The sequence below is a fragment of the Schistocerca gregaria genome, chromosome 2, assembly GCF_023897955.1.
Source record: "Schistocerca gregaria isolate iqSchGreg1 chromosome 2, iqSchGreg1.2, whole genome shotgun sequence".
Classification (NCBI taxonomy): Eukaryota; Metazoa; Arthropoda; class Insecta; order Orthoptera; family Acrididae; genus Schistocerca; species Schistocerca gregaria.
Genome location: NC_064921.1, coordinates 843,007,285 through 843,033,653, shown reverse-complemented (window position 1 = coordinate 843,033,653; position 26,369 = coordinate 843,007,285). Strand labels below are relative to the sequence as shown.

The 26,369-nt window shown below is 40.8% G+C and overlaps 1 protein-coding gene across 2 annotated transcripts in view; it reads right to left on the bottom strand.

The window, feature by feature from the left end:
- Positions 1-579: 579 nt before the first annotated feature.
- LOC126335198 (uncharacterized) overlaps positions 580-26,369 on the bottom strand; it is a 102,896-nt gene continuing 77,106 nt past the window's right edge. For both annotated transcript variants that reach the window (XM_049998208.1, XM_049998209.1), the window contains exons 2-4: positions 10,150-10,202; positions 5,486-5,644; positions 580-2,069 (exon numbers count right to left, since the gene is read on the bottom strand). In XM_049998208.1, coding sequence (XP_049854165.1) covers positions 1,887-2,069; positions 5,486-5,644; positions 10,150-10,194 — 387 coding nt within the window. In that variant the 5' untranslated portion in view covers positions 10,195-10,202 and the 3' untranslated portion in view covers positions 580-1,886. The remainder of the gene's footprint in view (positions 2,070-5,485; positions 5,645-10,149; positions 10,203-26,369) is intronic.

The window sequence follows — 26,369 nt, the reverse complement described above, 5'->3', positions numbered from 1 at the left end:
CCGACTGCCTCTGGCAACTGCACACATCATACATGTTGCAGTGTCGTATCTGGGAACTCAGTGTCATTGACTAAACTTCGCAGGTGCTGCCAAAATTCCGAAGGTGACTTATGCTCTCGCTATGTCTTATCTTGATCTTGAATGTGTAAATGATCAGTACCTATCCTGACATTTCACTTTCTAGTTCAGTTATTTTAGTCAAAGAATAGTAATACTCTTGGACAAGTAAGTATTCTCGATCCATTGTACATTATTATTTAACATATTCTGCTTTTGTAGGTTATATTAAATTTTTGACAGAGCATCTGAATTTGTGTTGCAACAATCATTTCACATATTTTAGAAAACACTGGAAGAAGGAAAATTTGACAGTAATTTGCCACATCTATTTGGAGCATTTTTAAATAGTAATTTCACTTCTGTATGTTTCAGCAGATAAATGGTGAGTGTTGAGAAGCAGGAGAATGTCATATAGGAGAATGCCAAATAAGGACAGAGATATGGAGGGGGAAGAGGGAGAAAAATGTTAATTTTTTTAGGTGGTTAATCCTTTGGTTAGCAACATGATTACCACAAAAATCTCTTTTAGACATTTAAAGCTTTTATTTCACCAAATACAAAACAGTACAAATCGGCTGTCACATTAATATATAGTTATGGTATCTGAAGTAGTATACAAGTTTCTAAAGCATGTCAAAAAATAAGTTTTGTGAAGAAAATGAAATAGAAAATACTCTTTCTGAAGCTTTGTGCCCACATTTCTATTTAATTTATATCAAAATAGTTTGCACTTATACTGGAAACTGTTCCCAGTGAAGGAAATGGCATGGTAGTGTAGCAATGCTGGCAAAGATGGATTTTACTGTGGCTGTTTTATAACACTATTCCTTTCTTATTCTGCCATTAAATTACACAAGACATAAAAACATTTTATTATATGATCAGTACAAGAAATTTTTGATATAATGTGTGTCAGTAATTGAGAAAGGCTAGTTAAAGATGGTACAGGGCATACTAAACACCATTCAACTAATGTTTGTAACGTATGGTGGTATCCACAGGAATGTCAATAAATGCTTGCTTGTTACAAACCCATTTATCTTGTACAGCAGTCATACCATGCACCCATTTTGTTTTTTCAAACACAAGTTGAACACCTATATTTTCTTGGTTCCTTGATTTATTCAAGCACATGACAATATAAAAAATAGATTTCTTGGTCATGGTTTGTGTATTTTGCATTGATATCACTCATGTGCCTATGATAAATTATAAAAATTATTATACAGCAAACTAAAATAAAATAAATGGCCAAACAGAAGTATAAAAACTAAAAAAAATAAAAAATAGTTTTGCACATGCCCTGACAAGAGCATTAATGAGCTTTCAGATCTTACCATCATTAATGGGTGTAATGATGTATTACATGAAATAAGAAAAATGAATATTAGTGATAACAATGTGAGCCAGTAACTATACAAATATACACATGGTTAATAGTGTAAATGAAGTTTCATTTTGTACATGATATATATACAATAGTAACAATTTATATATCTGCCATAATAATGCAGCAAGCTAGCACTGATAAATGAGATTGTTGTGTGCCATTGTCTCAATTTAAGAAATATATTATAATGTAATGTATAATAATACATATAAAAATGTTTTTCTGGTGGGTAATTAAAGCCTATGTGCACTTACATTCTCAAGCTCAAAAGCTTTTGTTTTCATCAATGTCACTGCTATGTGTAATGACATACAAAATTCATCCAATTTTGTTTACAGATCATTACATTTTAACATTAAAAGAATAGGTGCATTCAAAATTACACGTCAAAATAATTTCATTATATTCTGATTTTCATTCTTATGAGGTTCTTTGTTTATTCCCCACGGAAGCTAAACACCGCATCCAGAAGGAAACAAACACCATTAATGATCGCCAGTGCTCCCTTTGAGAGACCCTTGTCCCTCAGGTCCCCCTTATACATGTTTTCGTAATACTGAATGCTGAGGGCACCTGCTGCCACAAAGAGAGCACAACCAGCCAGGCTGTAGAAGATATCCTGAAAATAAATTTATAAATTAGGCTTGCTGGCTTTAGAGCATAAGTGTGAAGAAGAACCACCGAATGATAGTACAGAGAAAAAAGACTTCTTTATTAATTCTCAAAATGTAAACAAAACAGAGAGAAATGAGATGATGATGAAAACCAAGTATTTGGTTTGTGTTTTTTTATTATTGGCTACAGAAATGGGTGTGGGTTGCAAAAGTTCTGGAGAAATGAAGAGGCTTGCACAGGATAGACTAGCGGAAGGTGCTGTAAAAGCCTAGGCTTTTGACTCAAGATTACAACACAACTTCTGATTTTTGCATGTTGGGATGGAATGCGCTGGGCCCACAGCAGCAGTCTTTTTCATACAGGGGTGAAACATTTTCAGCATCCCCCGGTAGCTGAGTGGTCACCATGACAGACTGTCAATCCTAAGGGCCCGGGTTCGATTCCCGGCTGGTTCGGAGATTTTCTCCGCTCAGGGACTGGGTGCTCTGTTGTCCTACACATCATCATTTCATCCCCATCGACGTGCCGGTCACCAAAGTGGCGTCAAATCGAAAGACCTGCACAAGGCGAACAGTCTACCCGACGGGAGGCCCTAGCCACACGACATTTCCATTTATTACCATGCATCTACCAAATTTTATTTATTTACTGGCCAGTTTCAGAGTGTTACAGTTCAATTTTCAGAGAAAATACTTCAAATGCATAGAATGAACTGTTTACATTGAACATGTAATTATAATGTTCTGAAATGAGTCTGCAAATAAATAAAATTTCATAATCATGTGGTGATATTTTTTCTTCATATACACATACAACAACAAATGATAACAAGCAAACTGCCAGAGTAAATATATTACACAAAGAAGGCTTTCATAGCAAGTATTTGTGCCCTTGATGAAGATAGAATCATTATTAGTATGTACAGAGGGGCCATAGCAATTTTTAAGGGATCCACTGTTCCTTGCTCAAAGATAATTATACTCAGCTCACACAGGTCAAAGGCAGTTAAAGAATTGATAGTCGAGCACTGAGAGTGCTGAGCGGGTGATTTTGTTGCCAGATCCAATGAGTACAGTGTTTGGTGTAATGGTATAGTGGGAGGAGAATTATCATACGAGCTGTTTGTTTTGCCAAAAAGTAATCATAAAAAAGTTACAGAGTGTCAAAATTATGCATTTTCATCTACTGCCCCAACCAAGGACTGCAGTGTGGATCCCATGTGCAGATTACTATCCCAGCACGTGATAAAATTTCAATGTCCCTGACACGTGTTTAGCTTATATGTGAATAGATGTGTACATCAATGGTACTGACCCGGGGCAGTGGCAAATTACTAAACTACGCTGTGGCTGTATACACGAAAAAAACTTTCAGGGTTTTACATCAAAATGACCTATGTATGATATCTGTACAATGTTTGGTTCTTGTGCAATAAATAATTTCTACTGTTCCTGGACTTCATGTACACCCTGTACTCCTACTTCTTTTCCTCTTTCATCTCTGTTCCTTATCTGCACGTCCACAATTTAATACTTCTTATTTTATCTTAGATTTTTGAATATTCTCTTCATCCATAAATGTCATATTTTCTGATTCTTTTTTATTACGTGTTCCATTACTGACCTGAAAGTCATAATCTCTTCTCTAGCCCCTTCCTCTTCTATGCAACCAGAACTGGTTATCACTCTGCGGCTCCTCAGTATTTCCTTCTGTACATCTTTATGTATTATACACAGAATTTATGAGGCATAAAACTTGCTTTGTATTACATCCCTTCCCGTATAGGATTTCATTCTTTCATTGACGTCACAAGACACCCATTATCTTTACACTTTTGATGTAATGACCTCTCCAAACCTAAAAATTTATTCTTTTGTTAATCTGCTGAATTATCCTCAACACTTTTCTATCACCAAGTTCAATGGCATCAGAGAATTTTCACTCTGTCTTGCTCTCTTTATTGATCAATATCAAGCTTCCATTACACACGCCTTCTCCTTTATTGTTTTTCATTTCCTCCAACTATTCGCCACTATCAAGTCATGATACAGATCCACATCAACACAGTGGTATACTTTACAGTCTAGCATCTAATTCCACTATCTTTATCTAGTCATGATATAAACAATTCCTTTCTGATGGTGTTTTCTTAAGTCAATTGAAGTGCATCACACACCTCTAGAAAGCTTTCTCCTTTCTCATTAGTTTCACCAAGCTCCTATTCTCTGCTAATTATACTTTCTTTCTGTCCCTGGGACAATGTTCCATTCTCCCATGACTATGCAGTTTTCTTTTCCCTGCACATATTTTTTTTTCAATTACTTCATTTTCTTGCATATATGCTGTATTTCATCATTGTCTATTTGTCATATGGACAAGTAAAGTTGGAAAATGATTGTCACTGTTAGTTTCATTTCATTCTGGAGCATAATTTATAATTTGACCATTACAATGTAAACAATAACTCATTGTGTTTCCTTCTTTTCATCCATCACATAGTATAAGAGGTAATATAAGAGGAAGTCATTCAAGGTTTTTTGGTGGCATCTGAAACATTTTTTGCAATACCTGCTCTCAAAACAGGAAAAATTATTAGTGTAAACGAAATACCCTAAATAAATTAACAGCAAAATGTTAGTAGTTGGAAGAACGGACCCAGCAATAGGTAGATGTCAGACATTAAGGATATGCATGAAGAGAAATATAACATAAGTAGCAGCAACACAGGTGGTGTCTAGTGGAAATGAGATGGAAACTACTTTGAAGCCTCCAAAAATGTAGTTGCAGGCAGACATGTCAAGGAGGAGGGATGAACACAATATGAGACTGAACAGCGTTCTAAAGGGAAAATTATTGTCTAGGAAGGAATACAGAAAATTTAAGATAGCCTCCAATAAGTTCCAGGTAAACATCAAGAATGACAATAGATGGTTATCTGGTAAGCTGCAGGGGTGAAAAGGTACTACTTTGTTTAAATAAATTTAGTAAAACAAAGTGTATGGCTCCAGACAGGAGTGAAATCATCAACAAACTGAAAAGCAGACCACGATAGACATTGGGGAGCATTGAAAAACACACAGCAGAGAAATAAAACTGGAACTGTCCAAATATGGAGAAACTCCAAATTTCACAATTCATTTAATTTACACATAATTTTACTTTCTATTTCATATTTACTTTTTGCATCCATGCATGCATTTAAAATTTTGAAAACTATACTTGCTTCAAAAGAATTGACTCAGATAGTGTTGACCTCAATTACTTAATTTATTATTTTGAATTTTAATTGTAAAGACACGCCATAATTATTACTTGAACTCCAAATCTTTAAATCTTTCCTCCAGAACATTGGACAATATAATCGAGAGTAAACTAAAAGACAAATGAAATAACATGAAGATAATATATGGGTATTCTTACCACTCTTCTTCCAACAGGTTGTCCAGTAAACATCCCAACGAAAATGCCAATCAGGATAACAAGGAAGCCACCAAATGTTCCACAGATGATAAACTGTTCATTTGCATCTTTTGCAGCAAAACTGTGTAGGTGCAAACCTATACATGTGATTGTTAACGCCTGAAAGGTGAAAAAAATGTATTAACAATATGCAAATTTCAGTTTCAGAAACTATCTCCTTTAAGGGCACATTAGACTTCTCTCAGGTGCACTAACACATTTTATATTACTACTTTTATGGTGAAACCCACCAATTATAAATCATTAACAAAAGTCAGTTAATCTCATGATACACAGTATTTGTATCTTCTGTTTATGTACTGGTAACATATACTTATAAACTTACAAACTAAGATTGTTTCTACAGTCATCAGTCTTCTAACTGGTTCAGTGTGACCTGCCATGAATTCCTCCCTTGTGCCAACTTCATCATATCAAAATAGCCTCACACTGAACGCCCTCAATTATTTGTTGGATGAAATTATTTGCTTTATGTGAGGGTTGTACCAAAAGTAAGGTTCCCATATTTTTTACAAATAGAAGACATTGTTTATTGTTATTAATTTATGCATCATTGAAAAGCTTACACTTTTGTCCACTTTTTTCGACACACTTTTGAAGACAGTACTCCAGATTTTGTATTTCTAGGTCAAAGAAGTCTCCCACCAACCCGTTGGGGAAGCATGTGACCTCTGATCAGACTTCATCATCGCTCTTGAAATGTTTACCACCTAAGTGTTCTTTTAGCTTGGGGAAGAGGTGATAATTGCTGGGGGCTAAGTCTGGTCTGGGTCTGTACAGGGGATGGGGCATAACAGTCGACATGCGTTGTCCTGAAGAAGGACTACACCCTCTGTCAGTTGTCCTCGCCAGCGATTCTGGATTTCTGACCGGAGTTTGGTCAATGTTTCACAATACCTGTCTCAGTTTATTGTCGTACCAGGTAGCATGAAATCGATGAAGAGTACCACTTTCTGATCGCAAAACACAGTTGCCATAACTTTTCCTACCGACTGTGTTTGTTTGAATTTCTTTGGTGGTGTTGAACTGGAATGACACCACTGATGAGATTGTTGTTTTATTTTGGGAGGGGGGGGGGGGGGGTAATGAAACACCCAAGTTCAAGTCCAATAATTTCTCCTTGTTGCCTCCCCCCTCACACTATTAAAGAAACTTGCAAGCACAGTCAAGGCATTGCTCCTTGTGTCTGTCAGTCAGCATCCGGGGCACCCAGAGAGCACACACCTTGTGATAACCCAACATTTCTTGTAAATTTCTTCCAATAGTGTCATGGGAAGCTTCAGGAATGCATTCAACAAGTTCATGGACAGTGACCCTCTGATCTTTGGGATGCGATTGTCCAGAAGGTCAACAGTGAGCTGCTCAAACTGGTGGTATTCCACTCTGTTCTTCATTATGAACTTCCATGCGACACTCAGAAAAAGCCCTGCAACTGCATTAGTTCAGGTGCCAGCAAACTGCTGCGAACCTTGCACCCTTTCACGTAATGAGAGCAAAATGTTGCCAAGTTATTGGAGAGTGCAAGATTCATGAACATCATAAACCATACCATTAAGATTGTCTGGGAGACCACGCACAATGCTACAACAAAAAATTTTGTTGCTTATCCAGTGATATAAAATGTTTGACAGACAACAAAGTAAAATTTGAAAACAAACTGAAAAAGTTTCTCCTTGGCCACTCCTTCTATTCCATTGAAGAATTTCTATTATTGTAATTTGTAACAGATAGTGGGTAGGAATTAAAGTAACTCACATTGTATACACTGCCAGGAAAAAGTAGTACATCTGGAAAGACAGCATCACTTTTGTCCTCGTGATGACATAAGCCTCCTGGGGGATAGTAAATGTACTGATAATGGTTCCTTTCACAAAATTTCCTTGCAAGTTGGTATCAGTGGTCACATAAACATTCTCACACTTGTAGAACAGGTTCCGGATGTCTGCACAGCACAGATGTCTGTTAGGATTGTCAAATTGTTGTAAGGGCAGCAGTGGCAGATCATACAGCTACCAAAGCATGGATAAGAGGGCTTGTAAGCCCAGACTTGTCAACAAGAATTGGTGTGGACAAGTTATTAACAGTGGGACTATGGGCATGCATACCTCTATCCCATCTTCTACCCATGCCACAGCATCAATATGTACAGCATGTCTGGTGCCATCAGATGATCATTTGCAAGATGGAATAGCTCACCGTGGTCTTCAGCAATGAAAGCAGATCCTGCCTGCATGCAAGTGATGGTCGTTTGCATGAACAACACAGACCCGCTGAGCACTGTCTCATAGACTGCATTCATCCAAAACACACTGGCCCCAACCCAGGCCTTATGGTCTGGGGTGCGATAAGCTACAACTCTCGTTCATCTTTGGTGTATGTGGAGGGGATGATACAAGCACTCATTAGACTCATTCTTTTGCCCTCCTTGCAACAGGGTGGTGATATGTTGTTCCAACAGGATAATGCTCGTCCACCCACTGCCTGTGAAACTCAATGTGCTTTGCAAGATGTGCAGCAAATTCCCTGGCCAGCATTATCTCTGGACTTGTCTCCAACTGAGCATATGTGAAATATGATGGGAGGATAAATTATTCACCAACCAACAACTCCTATAGAGCTACACTCTTGCTCATAAATTAAAGATAATGCTGATACATGGTGAAATAATGCTCTGGTGGTCAGTTTGCGGGTTTAAATCACCTTGGGGTATGACCATGCAGTGCAATTGACCTGCAGTCGTTGCATGGGGGCGCTGGCAGCAGTCCACATACGCAGAGGTGTGTTGGTGCATGTCAGAGTAGGGTGCAGCGAGTAAGTGTGCAGATGTTTTCAGACATGTTAATGGTGACTGTGTGTTGAAAATGGCTCAAAGAACATATATTGATGACGTTGTGAGGGGTAGAATACGAGGATGACTGGAGGCTGGTCAAACACAGCAGATCGTAGCATGGGCCCTCCATGTCTCACAAAAAGTGATCTCAAGATTATGGCAACGGTTCCAGCAGACAGGAAACATGTCCAGGTGCTAAAGTACAGGATGTCCACAGTGTACAACACCACAAGAAGACCACTATCTCACCATCAGTGCCCGCAGATGGCCATGGAGTACTGCAGGTAGCCTTACTCTAGACCTTACCGCAGCCAAACCACTAGAACAGTTGTCCCCAGACACACAGTCTAAAGACGACTGAATAGGCATGGTTTATTTGCCTGTAGGCCTGTAAGGTGCATTCCACTGACCCCTGGACACAGGAGAGCCTGTAAAGCCCGGTGCCAACAACACAGTACATGGTCATTGGAACAGTCATCCAAGGTTATGTTCACGGGCGAGTCCAGGTATAGTCTAAACAGTGAGTCTTTCCAGGTTTTCATATGGCATGAACCAGGAACCAGATACCAACCCCTTAATGCCCTTGAAAGGGACCTGTATGGAGGTCGTGGTTTGATGGTGTGGGGTGGGATTATTATTGGTGCACGTACACCCCCGCATGTCTTTGACAGAGGAACTCTAGCAGGTCAGGTGTATCAGGACATCATTTTGGACCAGTATGTCTACCTTCTCAGGGGTGCAGTGGGCACCACCTTCCTCCTGATGGATGATAACGCATAGCCCCACCGAGCTGCCATCGTAGAGGAGTACCTACAAACAGAAGATATCAGGCAAATGGAATGCCCTGCCTTAGGCAAATGGAGTGGCCTGTCTGTTCTCCAGACCTAAACCCCATCGAACACGTCTGGGATGCTCTCGGTCGACATATCGCTGCATGTCTTCGAACCCCTATGACACTTCAGGAGCTCCAACAGGCACTGGTGCAAGAATGGGAGGCTATACCCCAGCAGCTGCTTGACTACCTGATCCAGAGTATGCCAACCCTTTGTGCGGCCAGCCTCTTTACATGTGCATGGTGATCATACCCCATATTGATGTCAGGGTACATGCGCAGGAAAGAGTGGCGTTTTGTAGCACATGTGTTTCTGGACAGTTTTCTCAACTTGTCACAAATACCGTGGACTTACAGATCTGTGTCACGTGTGTTATCTATGTGCCTATGCTATTAGTGCCAGTTTTGTGTAGTGCCACATTGTGTGGCACCACATTCTGCAATTATCCTTAATTTATGAGCATGAGTGCACAGAAGCATGTCAAGCAGGTGTGGAATAATGTATCCCAGGACAATATCTGCAATCTGTACGATCAACTGGATGCCATAGTCAGAGCCTTCATTGCCACCCTTCGAGGCTACAACACATTGGGTGTTTCAGCATGGGTCAATACCTGGTACTTAAGAACTGCTTGTGCTATTGATCTGCAAATGTAATGGGTTCATGTATTCAGTATGCACTGTTGCAACAATAAATCTTTGGTGAACTTGAAACGTCTAAAAGGGTGCACTAATTTGTTTCTGGCAGTGTATTTAAAATAAGGAAATAAACAAATAAAAATAAAAGAAACTTTTAAATGTTAAGCATGTAGGCTATCTTTACAAATTAATTTGTGATGACTCATTCCACATCATTATGACTTATCAGGCAAAATGATCCATGGAACGTGAAACTAAGTAACTAACTATGATAAATAAAGAACAGTGAAGTATTGTACTCACAATTTCCAGAAACTTCAGGATTGATACTTTGCTGACGTTAGCCATTGTTTATTCTGTAAGAATAAAATAAAGGAGTCATTTTAGTTTGAATGAACACTCAAAAAGATTTGGATAGAAAATGTTATAACAGCACAGACATATTCACTTTATACATCAAGTTTGTGAATAACATACATGTATATAAATGTTCACAATGAGGTAGCACAATACTGAAAAAATTAAGCATTCATCTCGGGACACTTTTGACGGAAGATGAATGTGGCATCACAACCGTTTTACAAAAGATCACAGCACCCATACTATAGTTGGGAACCAGTCATTTTTATGTCTTCCCATTGGAAAGTGGAGAGACATGTATTGACAAAATAGTGAATCTTAACAGGCAATCTGCTTTCACTCATTCATTCGTTGTGTTCTGTGATTCCCATTACAAAGGAGAACCTTCAGGAGTGTGGAATGAGTCAAAGCATACCTTAACAAAAGACAAAGAAACCACAGAAAACCTTATTTGTGTCAACAATATACTATCATCATACTGCTTCATGTTATTCGTACTTATACTGGCTAAATTCAATCAAGTGAATTTGCATGATAAGCTTGCAGCTCATTTCTCTTGACATACTAAAATATAACTTTCATTTATTTACTCATTCTTCACATTCCATAATCCATATAATGAATGATAACTTCCAGGGATATGGTATGACTAACGTTATATATTAACAGACAGAATCAACCACTGCAGACTATTTCTATAACATATACCAACAACCAATACAAAGCAATACAACTAACGATCGTAATTCACACAGTTAAAAAATTGAAATTGTGTGTGTGTTGGGATTGGGGGGGGGGGGGGGGGCGTGGATTTTAGTAAAAAAGCAGAAAAGTCTAGTATTCATACACCACATACTTATTTGCTGTTTCTATCTACCCTGCTTGTGTCTGTGTATGTGCAGATGGATATGTGTGTGTGTGTGTGTGTGTGTGTGTGTGTGTGTGTGTGTGTGTGTGTGTGTGTGTGCGCGCGCGTGTGTGTGTGCGCGCGCGTGTGTGTGCGCGTGTGTGTGTGGGCGCGCGTGCGCGGGTGTATACCTGTCCTTTTTTCCCCCCTAAGGTCCACTCCCGGGATTGGAATGACTCCTTACCCTCTCTCTTAAAACCCACATCCTTTCGTCTTTCCCTCTCCTTCCCTCTTTCCTGATGAAGCAACTGTTGGTTGTGAAAGCTTGAATTTTGTGTGTATGTTTGTGTGTCTATCAACCTGCCAGCAGTTTTGTTTGCTAAGTCACATCACCTTTGTGTGTGTATACACACACACACAGAATGCTGTCAGCTGACTGTATGGTGGAAAGTTAAGAACCTGTTTAATGTGACCTTTATTGTAGACCAGAATTTATGTACTCAAGTCCAAACATTCTCATAAATTACAGAATAAATTAACTAATAAGGTACTGTTTTACTTTGTTTTAAAGTATTTGGGGATATTCAATTTCCAGAGTGATTTCTGCCAACAACCATTTAAAGACTTTTGTACCAGAATTAAAATTCCAATACAAACTCTAGAAAGGGACACTATTCTGCATCAAAATTATTTTTCATTGTAGTTTTGTGGCTGTGAATTTCAGTTTGTCTTAAATTCATTCTTATTATTAGCTTCAAATACCACTACAGAATAAATGTGTTGGGATGTCAGTGTAAGAAACCCAAGGTCTTGTTTAATTGTTGACTTTGTGCAATAAATTTACTGCACACTACTGTAAGATAAATACTTCTTTTACCTAGCTGAATTGCCTCAGAAAATAGTAATAAGAATAATAATGTATATCAGAGCAAATAAAAAGGTTTTATATTTTTTTTATAAAGTTGAAGGAATAGAAATGTGGGAAAAAGACTGAACAAGATGACAAGGAGTGAAGGAAAGGTGAGAGAATGGAGTGAAGTGTGTGCTGTTATGAAACTTCCTGGCTGAGTAAAACTGTGTGCTGGACCAGGACTCGAATATGGAACTTTGCTTGCAAAAGACAAGATTTTAGGTTCAGGACTCAGAGGCAAATGATTTAGTTGGAAACAAGAGAAAAGATTTGTATACAGTCAGAGCCAGTCTATACAGTTTTAGAACTGTTGGTCTGTTCTATAAGGTGGCCTGCAAAACCTATATCAATGTGAACCAGTATTGTAAGAAATAAAGGAACTCTGTGATATAGGTCTGCAAACAATGCTCTAGTTAAATTATGATAAGTTTGAAGTTCTGTGACACGTCAAAGACTGTTCTCTGCAGGTTCACTGAGATACGTTTATTGTAAAAGTAAACATTAACGTAATTGCTTCTCTGGTCGACTACAGTTTGATTCGAGCGGTGGTGATGTAATGCAAGATTATAAGACAAGCAACAAACTTGAAACAAGCAGCAAACTTGAAAGAATTCTGGTATTCGTGACTGATACGAGAAAGTGGGACTTGCGCCGAGGACAAGGTGTGGCGCTCTCTGAACATCGAAAGTTCTTGGGCGACTCTGGCATCTGCCAGGAGCTGATTACGTCAGAGCCAAAGGGGGCCAAGGCCATCCCTTGCTCCCCCTCCACCCACCTTTCTCCTTCTTCACGATGCCGTACACTGCGTGCCCCTTCCTGTGGCACGAGCGCACCGACGCAACGGCGCTGACCTCACTGCGGAAATGACGGTCTTACTGGTGACGTCATCGTTCTTCCCTTCAGGTAGCTGTCCCCACGCTGTTCTATATGGCGCACGACAGTTGTGATCGACTATGAGAGTATGTGTGGCGCGAAACTTTACGAACAGCAGCAGTCGTATCGCAATTCGGGTAGAACAACTTAAATTCCTGTGCACCCACAAGGAGATTTTTGGCCCATGACGCAATCAACAGTTTGCCTCTCCAGAGTTCCTCAAGCAACTCCAAAAGCTGGTTAGACGTGCTTCGTGAGCGCCTTTTCGTTGACAGGCGCCATAGCCGAACTGAACCGAAAAAAAAAAAAAAACTGTTGAGCTGATAATGATGATCGCAATATTGCACTCTACTATGAGTTAAGTGCGTTCATACATGACTCGCCAGTGCTCTCGGGCTGCGGTCACAGTGGCACCGACATTGGTGAATACCGATTCCGACGACGACCGACATCGGCCGAAGACGGCCGATCATTTCAAATCAGTATTCCACTATTTTTTGTTTTGTTTTCTTTAGCGCGGTCGCACTGTAGCCGATTTCGTCGCTTGGACGTAGAGACATCGGACGACAATCTGTGAAATTCGGATAAGTGTTTTCTTCAATCAAATCGACCGATGTTCTCACACACTTCGTTTGGACTGTGAGAATCTGACAAGTCTAACCCAAGAAAGAGAGATTCTGTTTAGTCCGGAGGATGAACAATACCATAATCGGGATATTGTTCGGAATCTATGCACTGAAATCTCAAGTTCATAGGAAACCACAAGTAGGCAAATTCTTTATCAGAAATTTTGGGCGTAAATTAAGACGTCAAAAAAATAAATCTTTCAAGTGAGAAGGGTGGCGTCTTAAGCTTCTAATTACCGTGGTGGATCTTCTTTGAGTTGTGGCAGGTGAGCATTAGCTAGTCTACAAACTGTTATTACTGCTTACTGGCGTTTTCATGACTGTAGAGTAGTGAGTCTGTTAAATGAAGTGGTTTTCAATTGTGGCGTATGTGTTTCTATTTTTCAGTGCTTTGGGTGTTGGGAGTACCTTATTCTAAACTTTATGCACAGATCTTTCACACATATGCTGAAGGAAAGTCAGTGAGGTTAATTCACGTAAGGCTGCAAAATTTCAAACAATCTTGCTTTTCACTGTCACCAAAAATCGCTGCACAATTTCAAATACGGCAAAACGTGCTGTTTGTAATCTTTCTTTTCACTGTTACCAAGAATCGTCTCGAGTATGTTACAGAACGTCTCCCTTCATCTCATACACCCTTAAAATTTGTCTCGTTATTCTGGTAACTGACGACAGAGTGAAAACTAGTGATGCTGTATTCGAGACAGGTTAGCTCATTCACATGCACTTGGCATGTTTTAAGAACAAAAACCGCAATGCAGCGTTCGTCTCCAAGCACAGAGGCTTCGTGGTATCCATCATACATTTGGAGGTTAATGTCTAACATACTTAATAGAGAGAATAGATTCAACCTAACCTAACTTCCTTGACACCGCCAAAATCAGTCGGAGATAGTACACAGTGTTACCAACTACCGGCCGATGTTATCGGGCGACCTCTAGCGATGGAGTCTGACGAGCGTTTTCCATGCCAGTGTGAACGCAGCCTTAGGAGTATCAATCCTGTAGATGCGCTCTGCGTATCGTGCGTGCGTCGTAAAGTTTACGCGAGCCGGCATCGTAAACAGAGCCCGTTGCGGAACCAGCTGTTGAGTCATCAGCGACGACACACTTTCGTCTACCTCCAGGGCAGACGGCGCTCCGCCCATACTAACACAGCTCCAGCACCTGCTGACGTAAGCCTTGAGCCTGCTAAGATCAAGTTGCCGTAACCAAGCAGTTACAGGATCTTCTGAAACGGACACTAAGGCCGCTATTTATGTTACTAAACGGGTAAACAAGGACATGTTGCGTCTGTAACGCCTTCCAGACGCAACAAAAATTTTATTTTCATTATTTCATACAGTTACTGACCAAATTTAAAACGTTGTCATAATCCACTCATTTAGAACTACAGTCTTTTGTTAACGGTTTGACACAGTATGTCAATTATTATAATTTTATTTTTGCGGAGGTCCACATTCTCAACGTGCTTTGAGAATGAAAGCATGGTCCAGCTGCACCTATGCTGCAGTACGGCAGATTTCTGTTTGTGTCGGCTAATGGACGTAATCGTCTACACTACTGCACTGTTTCTGTGCCACATATGCACAGAAATAGGATCCATACCTGTCCATATGTACCAGCGGTGCGTTCAATGCGAAAGGATGCGTTAAGCTTAAAATATATGCTTGAAAATGATCCACGGTTGAAAGTGCCCAACTACACGGATAATAAATCGAATACAGCCTACATAGACCATGTTTTCAATCTCCAAGTATTACAGTTGGAAGCTATGTACATTTCTTTAAGCAACATAACCCACTGCACTCAAATCACCCAGACTACATTCGTCCAATGTTTGAGAATGGGCGTACTTGGCGACTTCCAACAACCTTTATACATGACTTCAAACCTTCACGAAACTTTTTGTCACTCGCACCACCCACAAAATGATGAAACGAAAAAAGTTCATCGCTTACTGCATTTTCGTTGCCCATGCAGTAAAACCGCAGCATCAGACCTAACGTTTAATTACTTCTGAGCTACAAACTCTATTCGTATCACATTTTGCAGACAGTATCCACACATACCAATGAATGTAGCTGCAAAATTATATAATTGTACGAAAAATAATTCGGTCGATATGGCGTTTCAGACAGTGGGAGTAATATTTTTTTAAAGAATCGGAGGTAGAGGTTTACTCGTTAACGCTAATTAATCATTCTTTACTATCATTTACACACAGTGTTTCAGAAATATTGCTACAAACACTGGGTACGAAACCCTTGCGTCAAAAGAAGAAAACGACTTACGAACATGTTTTTCAAAATCCCTCGGTTAGGGATAATTAACGAAAGAACATTTTTACAAAATTCTCAAGTCAGGAAAACGCCAGAAATGTTCTAAAAGTGTGCCGCTCGCTTCTAAGGACGCATGTACTCGCAAAGTAAATGATGTCGTAACCTTTCAACTACCTCCGGGCAGTTTTGAATGTTTAAGTATGCTCTGATTACATGTTCACAAAGCGTCTTCGCGTAAGAAATGTCTTCTGGATAAGCTAATTGTTTCGGGTGCCCATGGATAATCCAAAAGATTAAAATCGAAGGTACATACAGACGACGGAAATGGCCCTCCCCTCCCCTCCCCTCCCTCCGTTCTTATCCATCTGTCATGATTGAAATCACCCATTTTATCTCCAACAATTGAACTGATGTGTCTAGTGCCCCAATACGCGTAAACGACGAGGTTCTTCTTTGCATGAGTAGATCCTGCAAAAAGTTTGGAACAGAGTACTGAAGAAAATCGTTGTAGTTAGTACTAGTACAACGTTCTGCGGGAATAGAACCTACGGAGGTAATTATGAAAGTAAAGCACGTTTCGACCTGGCGAGCCGCGCTATCCATACCCCATCCTCCCTTCCGCCCGGCACTCAAATACGCGTCGTCGCGTTGTAGAATTTCCTAGTCGTTGGCGTCAGTATGATGCCAACAGTGGGCAAGAATAATCGATTACTGTTTATCTGTGCGATTTTAAAATGCCTGGCAAAATTAACAGTCCAGTCAAGCGTGGTTCGTAGTGTGATAAGGTTTTCGAATTCAAGTTTCAGTTCAAAAATGACCATGTTTACTGGCGGACGAACGGATGCCCATGACGAACGATCAGGTCGACCTTTAGTTGTGACTGACATAGTCAAATCAAATACTTGAATAATGAAAACTGAAACTAGCAGTTGTATTGCAATTCAAACGTCGTTTATTCAAAACAGCCACCGGTTTCGACGCGAAAATGCGTTGTCTGCAGGTCCCATGAGTAATCCCATCCATGTACAACTACAATGGCAAGGATCAGCGGGGTCTTTAAATGGAAACATTACAGATTATTAAGCATGTTACGCCAGCCTGTGCAACCAACAAAGTCGATTGTAGCGGAGCAAAACAACTGGATTCGGTAACTTCCGGAACAAGCCCACAAATGGTCAGACGACAACTGAAACTCAAAACCATTGGTGAAGTTGTTTACTGGAGGTTACGGAATAGTATGAATTCGCGTTTTCTAAGTAGAGAACTTTGTTCTGGATCTGAATGCGAAATGACCAGTGGTGTAGGAATGAAAGAAATCATACGACAGGATGAAAAATGATCTTCAAAATAAATTCAGTGTGATATGCAGTATCTGCAAGGATGATTCATATTATGAAACCATATTAGTTAAAGGAATTCCAAGAAAATTCACGACTGGAGACATTTCTTGCAAAGCAAGGTACTTTTGACAAGTGTCAATATATACTTAAAAAGCAAGTGATTAAGTCTCCTAACAATTAAAAAATTGTATCTTCTATGCTTTCTGTTCACATCACCTCTGTCTGTATTGATCTAAACAGAAATATTGGTGATGGGTGCAAACCAGCGGGAAGAGAGAGAGAGAGAGGGTTGAATAAACTTAAATAGAAAGGTAATTGTTAATTTATTTAAACGTATTATGTAGCACTGGTTATTAACCTTTCAAAATAAACAAAAATCCATATTTAATACCAGAAGTACTAACATTTTGTTTTTTAGTAAATAAATATATAAACACTGCAAAAGTTTCATTTTTGGCAATATGCTTTTTATTCATCTCTCTTTGAAATAAGATTTGTTAGTTATCTCTAAAAAGTTGGCAGTCCCGGGCCCGGTCATGGTTCACAGCAGTGGCTCCTGCAAAATTTTACGAATGTACTACAATATGGTGGTCTACAGCCTTTTGACTTACAAGGGTAGTGATTGCAACTAAAAACTGTGTATATTAATTTTACGTTTATAAATTGAACGGTTGAAATACATTTAAATTTTATAATTAACCATTTAATATGGCGAGGAATAAAGTAAAATGAAAAGAAAAAAGCGGAAGCAGTAAGAATCCAACCCAAAGCGACGAACTGTCATTTAGAGCACCTGACCGCTTGGCTACCACACGTATATGTGAACTGCTGCTCAAAAATCCTTCATAATCTACGTGGAACTCTTTAGAGAGCGTTTTACTTTTTCCTACGGCGCGCTCAGGCGAAATGTTCTAGGAACTTTAAAGGGGCAAAATACCTGCTTCTACGCACATAGTCTGAACCTAATCGGTGAGCCTCATCCCACGATGTACGTTAGATTTACATTTAGAGCAGACCTAACTGTTTAAACCTCACTTTCTCCTCCGAAGATCTACTGGAAAAGGGCCTCTTCAGCAGATCATCTACAGAAAACACTTTCATTCTATATTTCCTTGTACACTCCCTTTTTTACCGCCATCTATATAGTCTTTTGACTTACGAAGGTAGTAATCGTAACTGAATTGAATATATTGATTTTATGTACATAAACTGGACTGTTTAAATGTATTTAAATGTGGTAATTAATAGTTCAACATTGCGAAGAATAAAAAGCAATGAAAACAAATGATAGCAGTAACGGGAATCGAACGCAAGCCGACGAATTGCCCATCAGTGGGCTTGACTACTCAGCCACAGCGCAGTTATGTCAACTGTTTACACAAAAATAAAAAAATCCTCATGCTATATGCCTGCACAATACGTTAACACACGCGTTCAATGAAAAATACTAACCTGGTGCTGTGAGCAACGTAACAGTGCCAGAAGTGATGACGTCACATCTGAGCATGCGCAGTCAAAAAGAGACAACTGCATACTTCCTATGCTGATGATAGAGCATCTGACTATCATATCATCATTCGACACTAGTTTCTAGTTATCTCTGAGATAGAGAGAGCAACAAAACACGTTTTTCTCAGTGTAATTTTCATACAAGCTCAAATTCGAAGAGAAACTGCTGATGTTTAGTACGACTTCCCGCTTGCATTCGTAAAGAAATTGCGTAATTTTAGTGTGATTTCTGTCCCGTGTTCGAAGAGCAATGGCACAATTTCAAATGGTTCAAACGGCTCTGAGCACTGTGGGACTTGACATCTATGGTTATCAGTCCCCTAGAACTTAGAGCTACTTAAACATAACTACCTGTAGCCTAAGGACATCACACAACACCCAGTCATCACGAGGCAGAGAAAGGCACAATTCCAGTGGGGTATTTACAGTGTGCTTTAACTCATCAGTACATGGTAACCGTCCATCTCTGGTGGTTCATGTACAACCAAAAGCACAGCGTAAGAATGTAAATGAAATCACTCAAACTCGGAGACTGTGATAACATTCAAATACCTGGCATGGCCACACAGACTAGTCTCATTCGGTTGTTCTACATCTACATCTACATCCATACTCCGCAAGCCACCTGACGGTGTGTGGCGGAGGGTACCCTGAGTACCTCTATCGGTTCTCCCTTCTATTCCAGTCTCGTATTGTACGTGTAAAGAAGGATTGTCGGTATGCTTCTGTGTGGGCTCTAATCTCTGATTTTATCCTCATGGTCTCTTCGCGAGATATACCTAGGAGGGAGCAATATACTGCTTGACTCTTCGGTGAAGGTATGTTCTCGAAACTTTAACAAAAGCCCGTACCGAGCTACTGAGCGTCTCTCCTGCAGAGTCTTCCACTGGAGTTTATCTATCATCTCCGTAACGCTTTCGCGATTACTAAATGATCCTGTAACGAAGCGCGCTGCTCTCCGTTGGATCTTCTCTATCTCTTCTATCAACCCTATCTGGTGCGGATCCCACACTGCTGAGCAGTATTCAAGCATTGGGCGAACAAGCGTACTGTAACCTACTTCGTTTGTTGTCGGATTGCATTTCCTTAGGATTCTTCCAATGAATCTCAGTCTGGCATCTGCTTTACCGACGATCAACTTTGTATGATCATTCCAATTTAAATCACTCCTAATGCGTACTCCCAGATAATTTATGGAATTAACTGCTTCCAGTTGCTGACCTGCTATTTTGTAGCTAAATGATAAGGGACCTATCTTTCTATGTATTCGCATCACATTACACTTGTCTACATTGAGATTCAATTGCCATTCCGTGCACCATGCGTCAATTCGCTGCAGATCCTCCTGCATTTCAGTATAATTTTCCATTGTTGCAACCTCTCGATACACCACAGCATCATCTGCAAAAAGCCTCAGTGACCTTCCGATATCATCCACAAGGTCATTTATGTATATTGTGAATAGCAACGGTCCTATGACACTCCCCTGCGGCACACCTGAAATCACTCTTACTTCGGAAGACTTCTCTCCATTGAGAATGACATGCTGCGTTCTGTTATCTAGGAACTCTTCAATCCAATCACACAATTGATCTGATAGTCCGTATGCTCTTACTTTGTTCATTAAACGACTGTGGGGAACTGAGTCAAACGCCTTGTGGAAGTCAAGAAACACGGCATCTACCTGTGAACCCGTGTCTAAGGCCCTCTGAGTCTCGTGGACGAATAGCGCGAGCTTGCTTTCACACGACCGTCTTTTTCGAAGCCCATGCTGATTTCTACAGAGTAGATTTCTAGTCTCCAGAAAATACATTATACTCGAACCTAATATGTGTTCCAAAATTCTACAACTGATCGACGTTAGAGATATAGGTCTATAGTTCTGCACATCTGTTCGACTTCCCTTCTTGAAAACGGGGATGACCTGTGCCCTTTTCCAATCCTTTGGAACGCTTCGCTCTTCTAGAGACCTACGGTACACAGCTGCAAGAAGGGGGACAAGTTCCTTCGCGTACTCTGTGTAAAATCGAACTGGTATCCCATCAGGACCAGCGGCCTTTCCTCTTTTGAGCGGTTTTAATTCTTTCTCTATCCCTCTGTCGTCTATTTCGATATCTATCATTTTGTCAACTGTGCGACAATCTAGAGAAGGAAGCACAGTGCAGTCTTCCTCTGTGAAACAGCTTTGGAAGAAGACATTTAGTATTTCGGCCGTTAGTCTGTCATCCTCTGTTTCAGTACCATTTTGGTCACAGAATGTCTGGACATTTTGTTTTGATCCACCTACCGCTTTGACATAGGACCAAAATTTCTTAGGATTTTCTGCCAAGTCAGTGCATAGAACTTTACTTTCGAATTAATTGAAAGCCTCTTCGCATGGCCCTCCTCACTCTAAATTTCGCTTCGCGTAATTTTTGTTTGTCTCCAAGGCTTTGGCTATGTTTATGTTTGCTGTGAAGTTCTCTTTGCTTCCGCAGCAGTTTTCTAACTCGGTTGTTGTACCACGGTGGCTGTTTCCTTCGACTGAAAAAAAAAAAAAAACGACTGAACGAATAAAAAGTCGACCGGCCATTCGGTTGTTGAAACCTGACGGTTGTCTCATCACTAGGCGACGGTGGAGAAAGCGAGCAAAAAAGGGGCAGAGGGGATATACCCCTCCAGCCCGTGCTTTTGCTGCTTCCAAGTTTCGTTTGGTGCAACCTGCAGTGGAAATATAAGAGAATTCAAGAATAACTTTTCTGTGGCTGATTAACAAAATTCCGGAAATTGTTAGTCGTCTTGTACTTACGTACAGTGTCCCAGGTGGAATTACCAATATTCACGCATATGACAGGAACGAGCATTCGAAGCAAAAGAGCCTAGTAAACATAGGCTGTGAAATGCGTACCTTAAGAGGTATGAACACTTGTTCAGTAGAATAGATGTATTTCTGAGTAGCGAAGATGAACAGTTGCCCATAGCTCTCAGGATATGTACTTTATAATCCATGTGTACTGAACATTTTTTCTTGTTTTGTTCCATTCTGTCATCTCTCAAAATATAGAAAGCAAAGAGCTTGCTGCAGAATAGTTCTGTTTCACAGTATCGAAGATGAAAGAAGTACCCGCAGCTCTTAAGGTATGCATTTCAGAGACCATGTTTACTAGACTCTTTTTTGCTTCGAATGATCATTCCTGTCATACCCCCTAGAAAAGTCTGAATAACATATATTTGTTATTCTAACGCGAATGAGAAACTTACGTTTCTTTGGTAATCACTAAGTTGAAGGTTTAACCCTTCTACTTCTTGTATCAAATCCCCCCCACCTTCCCCCAAAGCTGGTTTCGTAATATCTGATAGTCGTACCAGTATCGCTGTGTGGTTCGTGTGCACTTATCTGAGCGTAAAAAAAAAAGTTGCAGAATAGTAGTTTTACTTGAGATGGGTGGGGGGTCACAGCTTTGGCAGTTTTGCCAGCGGCGTAGGATCACCACGGTACGGCTGTAATTGTAAGCCCTCACTAGGAGAGGGTAGGTTAGTGAATCGTCTTCTAAGGTAGTCCGTGAATAGGTTCTCACTAGAAGGAACAATCATCTGGAAAAATTGTGGACGCAGACAGCGTCTAAAACATGGTATGTAAAACATTGTTGAATAGGTTGGTTGTAACAAGTACGCAATTATAAAAAAATGTGGAATTAATCAATCTTATTCATCGGGGAGATGCTGGTTAGTCAGCCGAGTCTGACCTGTTTTACCGCAGTGTTCGTCTCCATTGAACAGCGTCGGCGCTGCGTAGAATACTGTGACGCGCTGATAATGGACGTGCGTTACGACAAGTCACTGTTGACCTCTGCACGAAGGAGTGCTGTTTTTCACTGCCACGCGCTTATGACTAAGTTCCTCGCGGGGTGGTGTGACTCATGAACTGAGCAATGTGACTGTCAGATTCCCCAGGAACCTGCTATTCACGCCAGAAGGCTGCCTACTCCTGCGGGCCAAGGGCGCTAAAGATCAACAGCAGCGGAGCTCCAAAAAGAATGTGCTCATGTTATTGATTTTAAGAACTTACGACTCCTGCCCAGAGAATGCAATATCTTTAGAAGGAAAGTCCTGGATGCAATTGAAATATCGAAGACGACGACGGCTGTAGGCTTCCGGCTTTGTGGCTACCAGCTATCAAGCAAGTAAACATCAGCCACTGCGAGCGAGTAATATGAAGAACTAACGGGAAGCCGCAGAGGTCGCACAACGAGCGAAGGCGATACTGCCTTCAGAGAATGTTCAGCCACCCACGGACACCATTGGAATCCTGTAGAAAATCGAAACATCGAACACTGAAGAAGTTCGACGAGAAATACGACGTGGCCTAACAACTTATAAGATTTTACCAACGAAGTTCGCTACGGTTTCTGCGCTTAATTTCAAACCGACTGCACATAATTCCTTCTGTGTGTAAGTACGTTTGAAATATCGAAATATTTCCCGAGCGATATAAAATGCAGATTGGCAATAGTAAAAAAAAAAGTTTCTGAAAACGAGAAGTATGTTAACACTGAATATCAATTTAAACGTTAGGAAATGTTTTGGTTCAAATGGCTCTGAGCACTATGGGACTTAACATCTGAGGTCATCAGTCCTCTAGAACATAGAAGTACTTAAACCTAACTAACCTAAGGACATCACACACATCCATGTCCGAAGCAGGATTCGAACCTGCGACCGTAGCGGTCGCGCGGCTCCAGACTGAAGCGCCTAGAGGCGCTCGGAGGAAATGTTTTCTGAAAGTATTTGGTCTGGAATGTTGCCTAGTAAGGAAGTGAAACTTGGACGATCGGCATTGCTGGCATGAAGAGAACAGAAGCTTTTGAAATGTGGCGCAACAAAAGAATGCTGAAGACTAGATGGGTAGGTCACGTAAGAAATGAAGTAGGAGAAAATAAATTTACCAAACGAAACTATACGGTTTCAGAGATCTTTTTATGTCCCAAACGTCTATGATGTGTATATGCAGGCTGAAGCGATGAATGAAAATTTGGACCAGGCCAGGCCAGGATTCGAACCCGCGTCGCCTCTTCCTCGACAGATGCACTAACTACACGGTCTACCCTAGCTTGACTCCCTGCTGAATCCAAATTCCCATTGGTGCCTTTGTCCACTTGGTATTCCCCATAAACTCGAAGAGCACTGCACAGGCTCTTCAACATACTTGAATAGCACTTCAGGATCGAACGAAACGGGGGATTCTGTCAGACCCATGCGTAGGTTCTTTAGTCAAAGCCACGCTCCAAAGTGGCCTAGTGGTAAAAAAAAGAAAAAAGTGGTGAGCGCATCTGCCTGGTGAACAGGAGACCCGGGTTCGAATGCTGCCCTAGTTACAAAATTTTATTCGTGCTTCAGTCTGCATATAAACATCATAAATAAATTTATCCCACAAACTTAAGAGAAGATCAGGTTGGTTGACAAGAAATAATTATATGGCTCTGAGCGCTATGGGACTTAACATCTGTGGTCATCAGTCCCCTAGAACTTAGAACAACTTAAACCTAACTAACCTAAGGACATCACACACATCCATGCCCGAGGCAGGATTCGAACCTGCGACCGTAGCGGTCACGCGGCTCCAGACTGAAGCGCCTAGAACCGCACGGCCACACCAGCCGGCAGACATAATTATATCATGAGGCACCAGTGGGAGGTCAATTTTTAATGGAGGAAAGAGTGAGTGAGTGTGTGTGTGTGTGTGTGTGTGTGTGTGTGTGTGTGTGTGTGTGTGTGTGGTGGGGTGGGAGGGAGGGAGGGCAAAAATTATTGAGGCACACCAAGGTGCGACTACATTAAGCAGGTTCTAGTGTATGTAGGCTGCAGTAGTTATGCAGAAGAGAACCGGTTTACACAGAATAGACTGACGAGACCTACAGCAAATGAGATCACCAACATACGAATAAATATAACCGTGTGTTACACGGTGGTGACTGAAGAATTTTCGCACAGTCTTCCTAAAACAGCGATTCTCTAAAATTAACGAACAGGGTTTCGAGAAAATGAAATAGCCTTTCTTCCAAAGATTGACAATTAAGTTTCCTGATCATCTGTATCACATTTTCGTAATGGGATATACCAACCTCTTACCATCCTAGTGACAGGTCTCCGAGTTTGTTCGAAGTCTGCCTGCTGTCGCGACTCCTGTATGATGACGCAAGACGCTCAAACAGTATTCCAGCGTCGGCTTCTTTCTCTTTTGTTATGAGCTTTAACGCATTTATTCGCATTTGATAGAGAGCTGCCATTATTTCCGATATAACTTCATGGTCCTTACCCACTGCGCCATAACGATATCAAAATGGCAATATCGAGTGCCGATATTTTTATTTTGTATTATATTTTTTCGCAGTTTTCGGTAAACATCTAAAGTTGTTCTTTTGAAACTGTAATAGAACATAATTTTACTTTCACTGTATGAAGGAGTCTTACTACTTTGAGCTTTGATCACGTCCACTCTTTCACTTTAGCTGTGTGAAGCAAGTATGGGTGGCGCAAAAGAAGTCCGGTTGCACTGGGGGGAGGGGAGGGGGTTAGCGGTGTGAATGGAATAACAAGATTTATGACGTGAAGAAGAATAGCATACCACTACAGTTGCGTTAAAAACAGTTTACAACGCAGCTTGTGTGCTATTTCTTCATATAGGCATTCTTCAAAAACAACTGCTGAAAATGACGAACAAAAATCTAAATGACAAGATTAGTCTTTGCGGCTGGCGGACTAGTGTGAGCGCAAATACCGACGTAGTGGGTGCTCGGCGCTGCCAATAGAAACTGCAGCGTTTAACATCAGCACGCAATTTTGACACTGCAACTGCTAGATCGCTGGTGTTTGCAGAAATGAAAAATAGGGAAGCCGACATGACAAATCCGGCATGTGACGAAACCGAATGACGGACCCGTCGGACACCTTTTGTTGTGCCGCGAGCACTACGGTCGCAGGTTCGAATCCTGCCTCGGGCATGGATGTGTGTGATGTCCTTAGGTTAGTTAGGTTTAAGTAGTTCTAAGTCTAGGGGATTGATGACCTCAGATGTTACGTCCAATAGTGCTTAGAGCCATTTGTTGTGCCGCTTACGTGCAGTTACCATTGTTAGCAAAGTGGTTATCGCCAAGCGTGAACTTGCATCGTTTCCCTTTCAGTTCTTGCTCTGAGGGGGATAGGCAGGCTGCCAGCTTGTTGATGTACAGAGTATCTATTAATGATAATGAGCGTATGGCACTGGTGGCCGGGAGACCCATCGCGGGGCGGTTCGGCTGCCGCTCCACAAGTTCTTTAACGCCACTACGGCGACTTGCGAGTGAATGAGGATGAAATGATGATAAAAGACACACAGCATCCTGACCTCGCCGGGAATCGAACCCGGGACCCCGAGCGCGGGAAGCGAGAACGCTACCGCACTAATAGTAAATCAATAACTAAAAATACAGCTCTACGGCCAGCAGTATATTTACAATGTGCGGCCGATATTTTTATAGGGCTTAACGTCGATATTTCTTTTATTCATCGATGCTTCTTTTCGACATATCAAAGGCCAATATTTTTTTTTAATATCGATGTACCGGATTTCCGATTTTTTTAAAAATATCAGGAATTCTCGTGAGGACATCTGCTCAGAACAAAACGGTAATGATTAACTTAAGTGCACGTAGGACCACTGGCCGCATGCGACCGGAATGAAGTATTGGTGCTGCCTGCGGTTCTCGGACGTATTTTATAATAATACTAGCGACCCGCCCCAGCTTCGCACCTGTAGCTC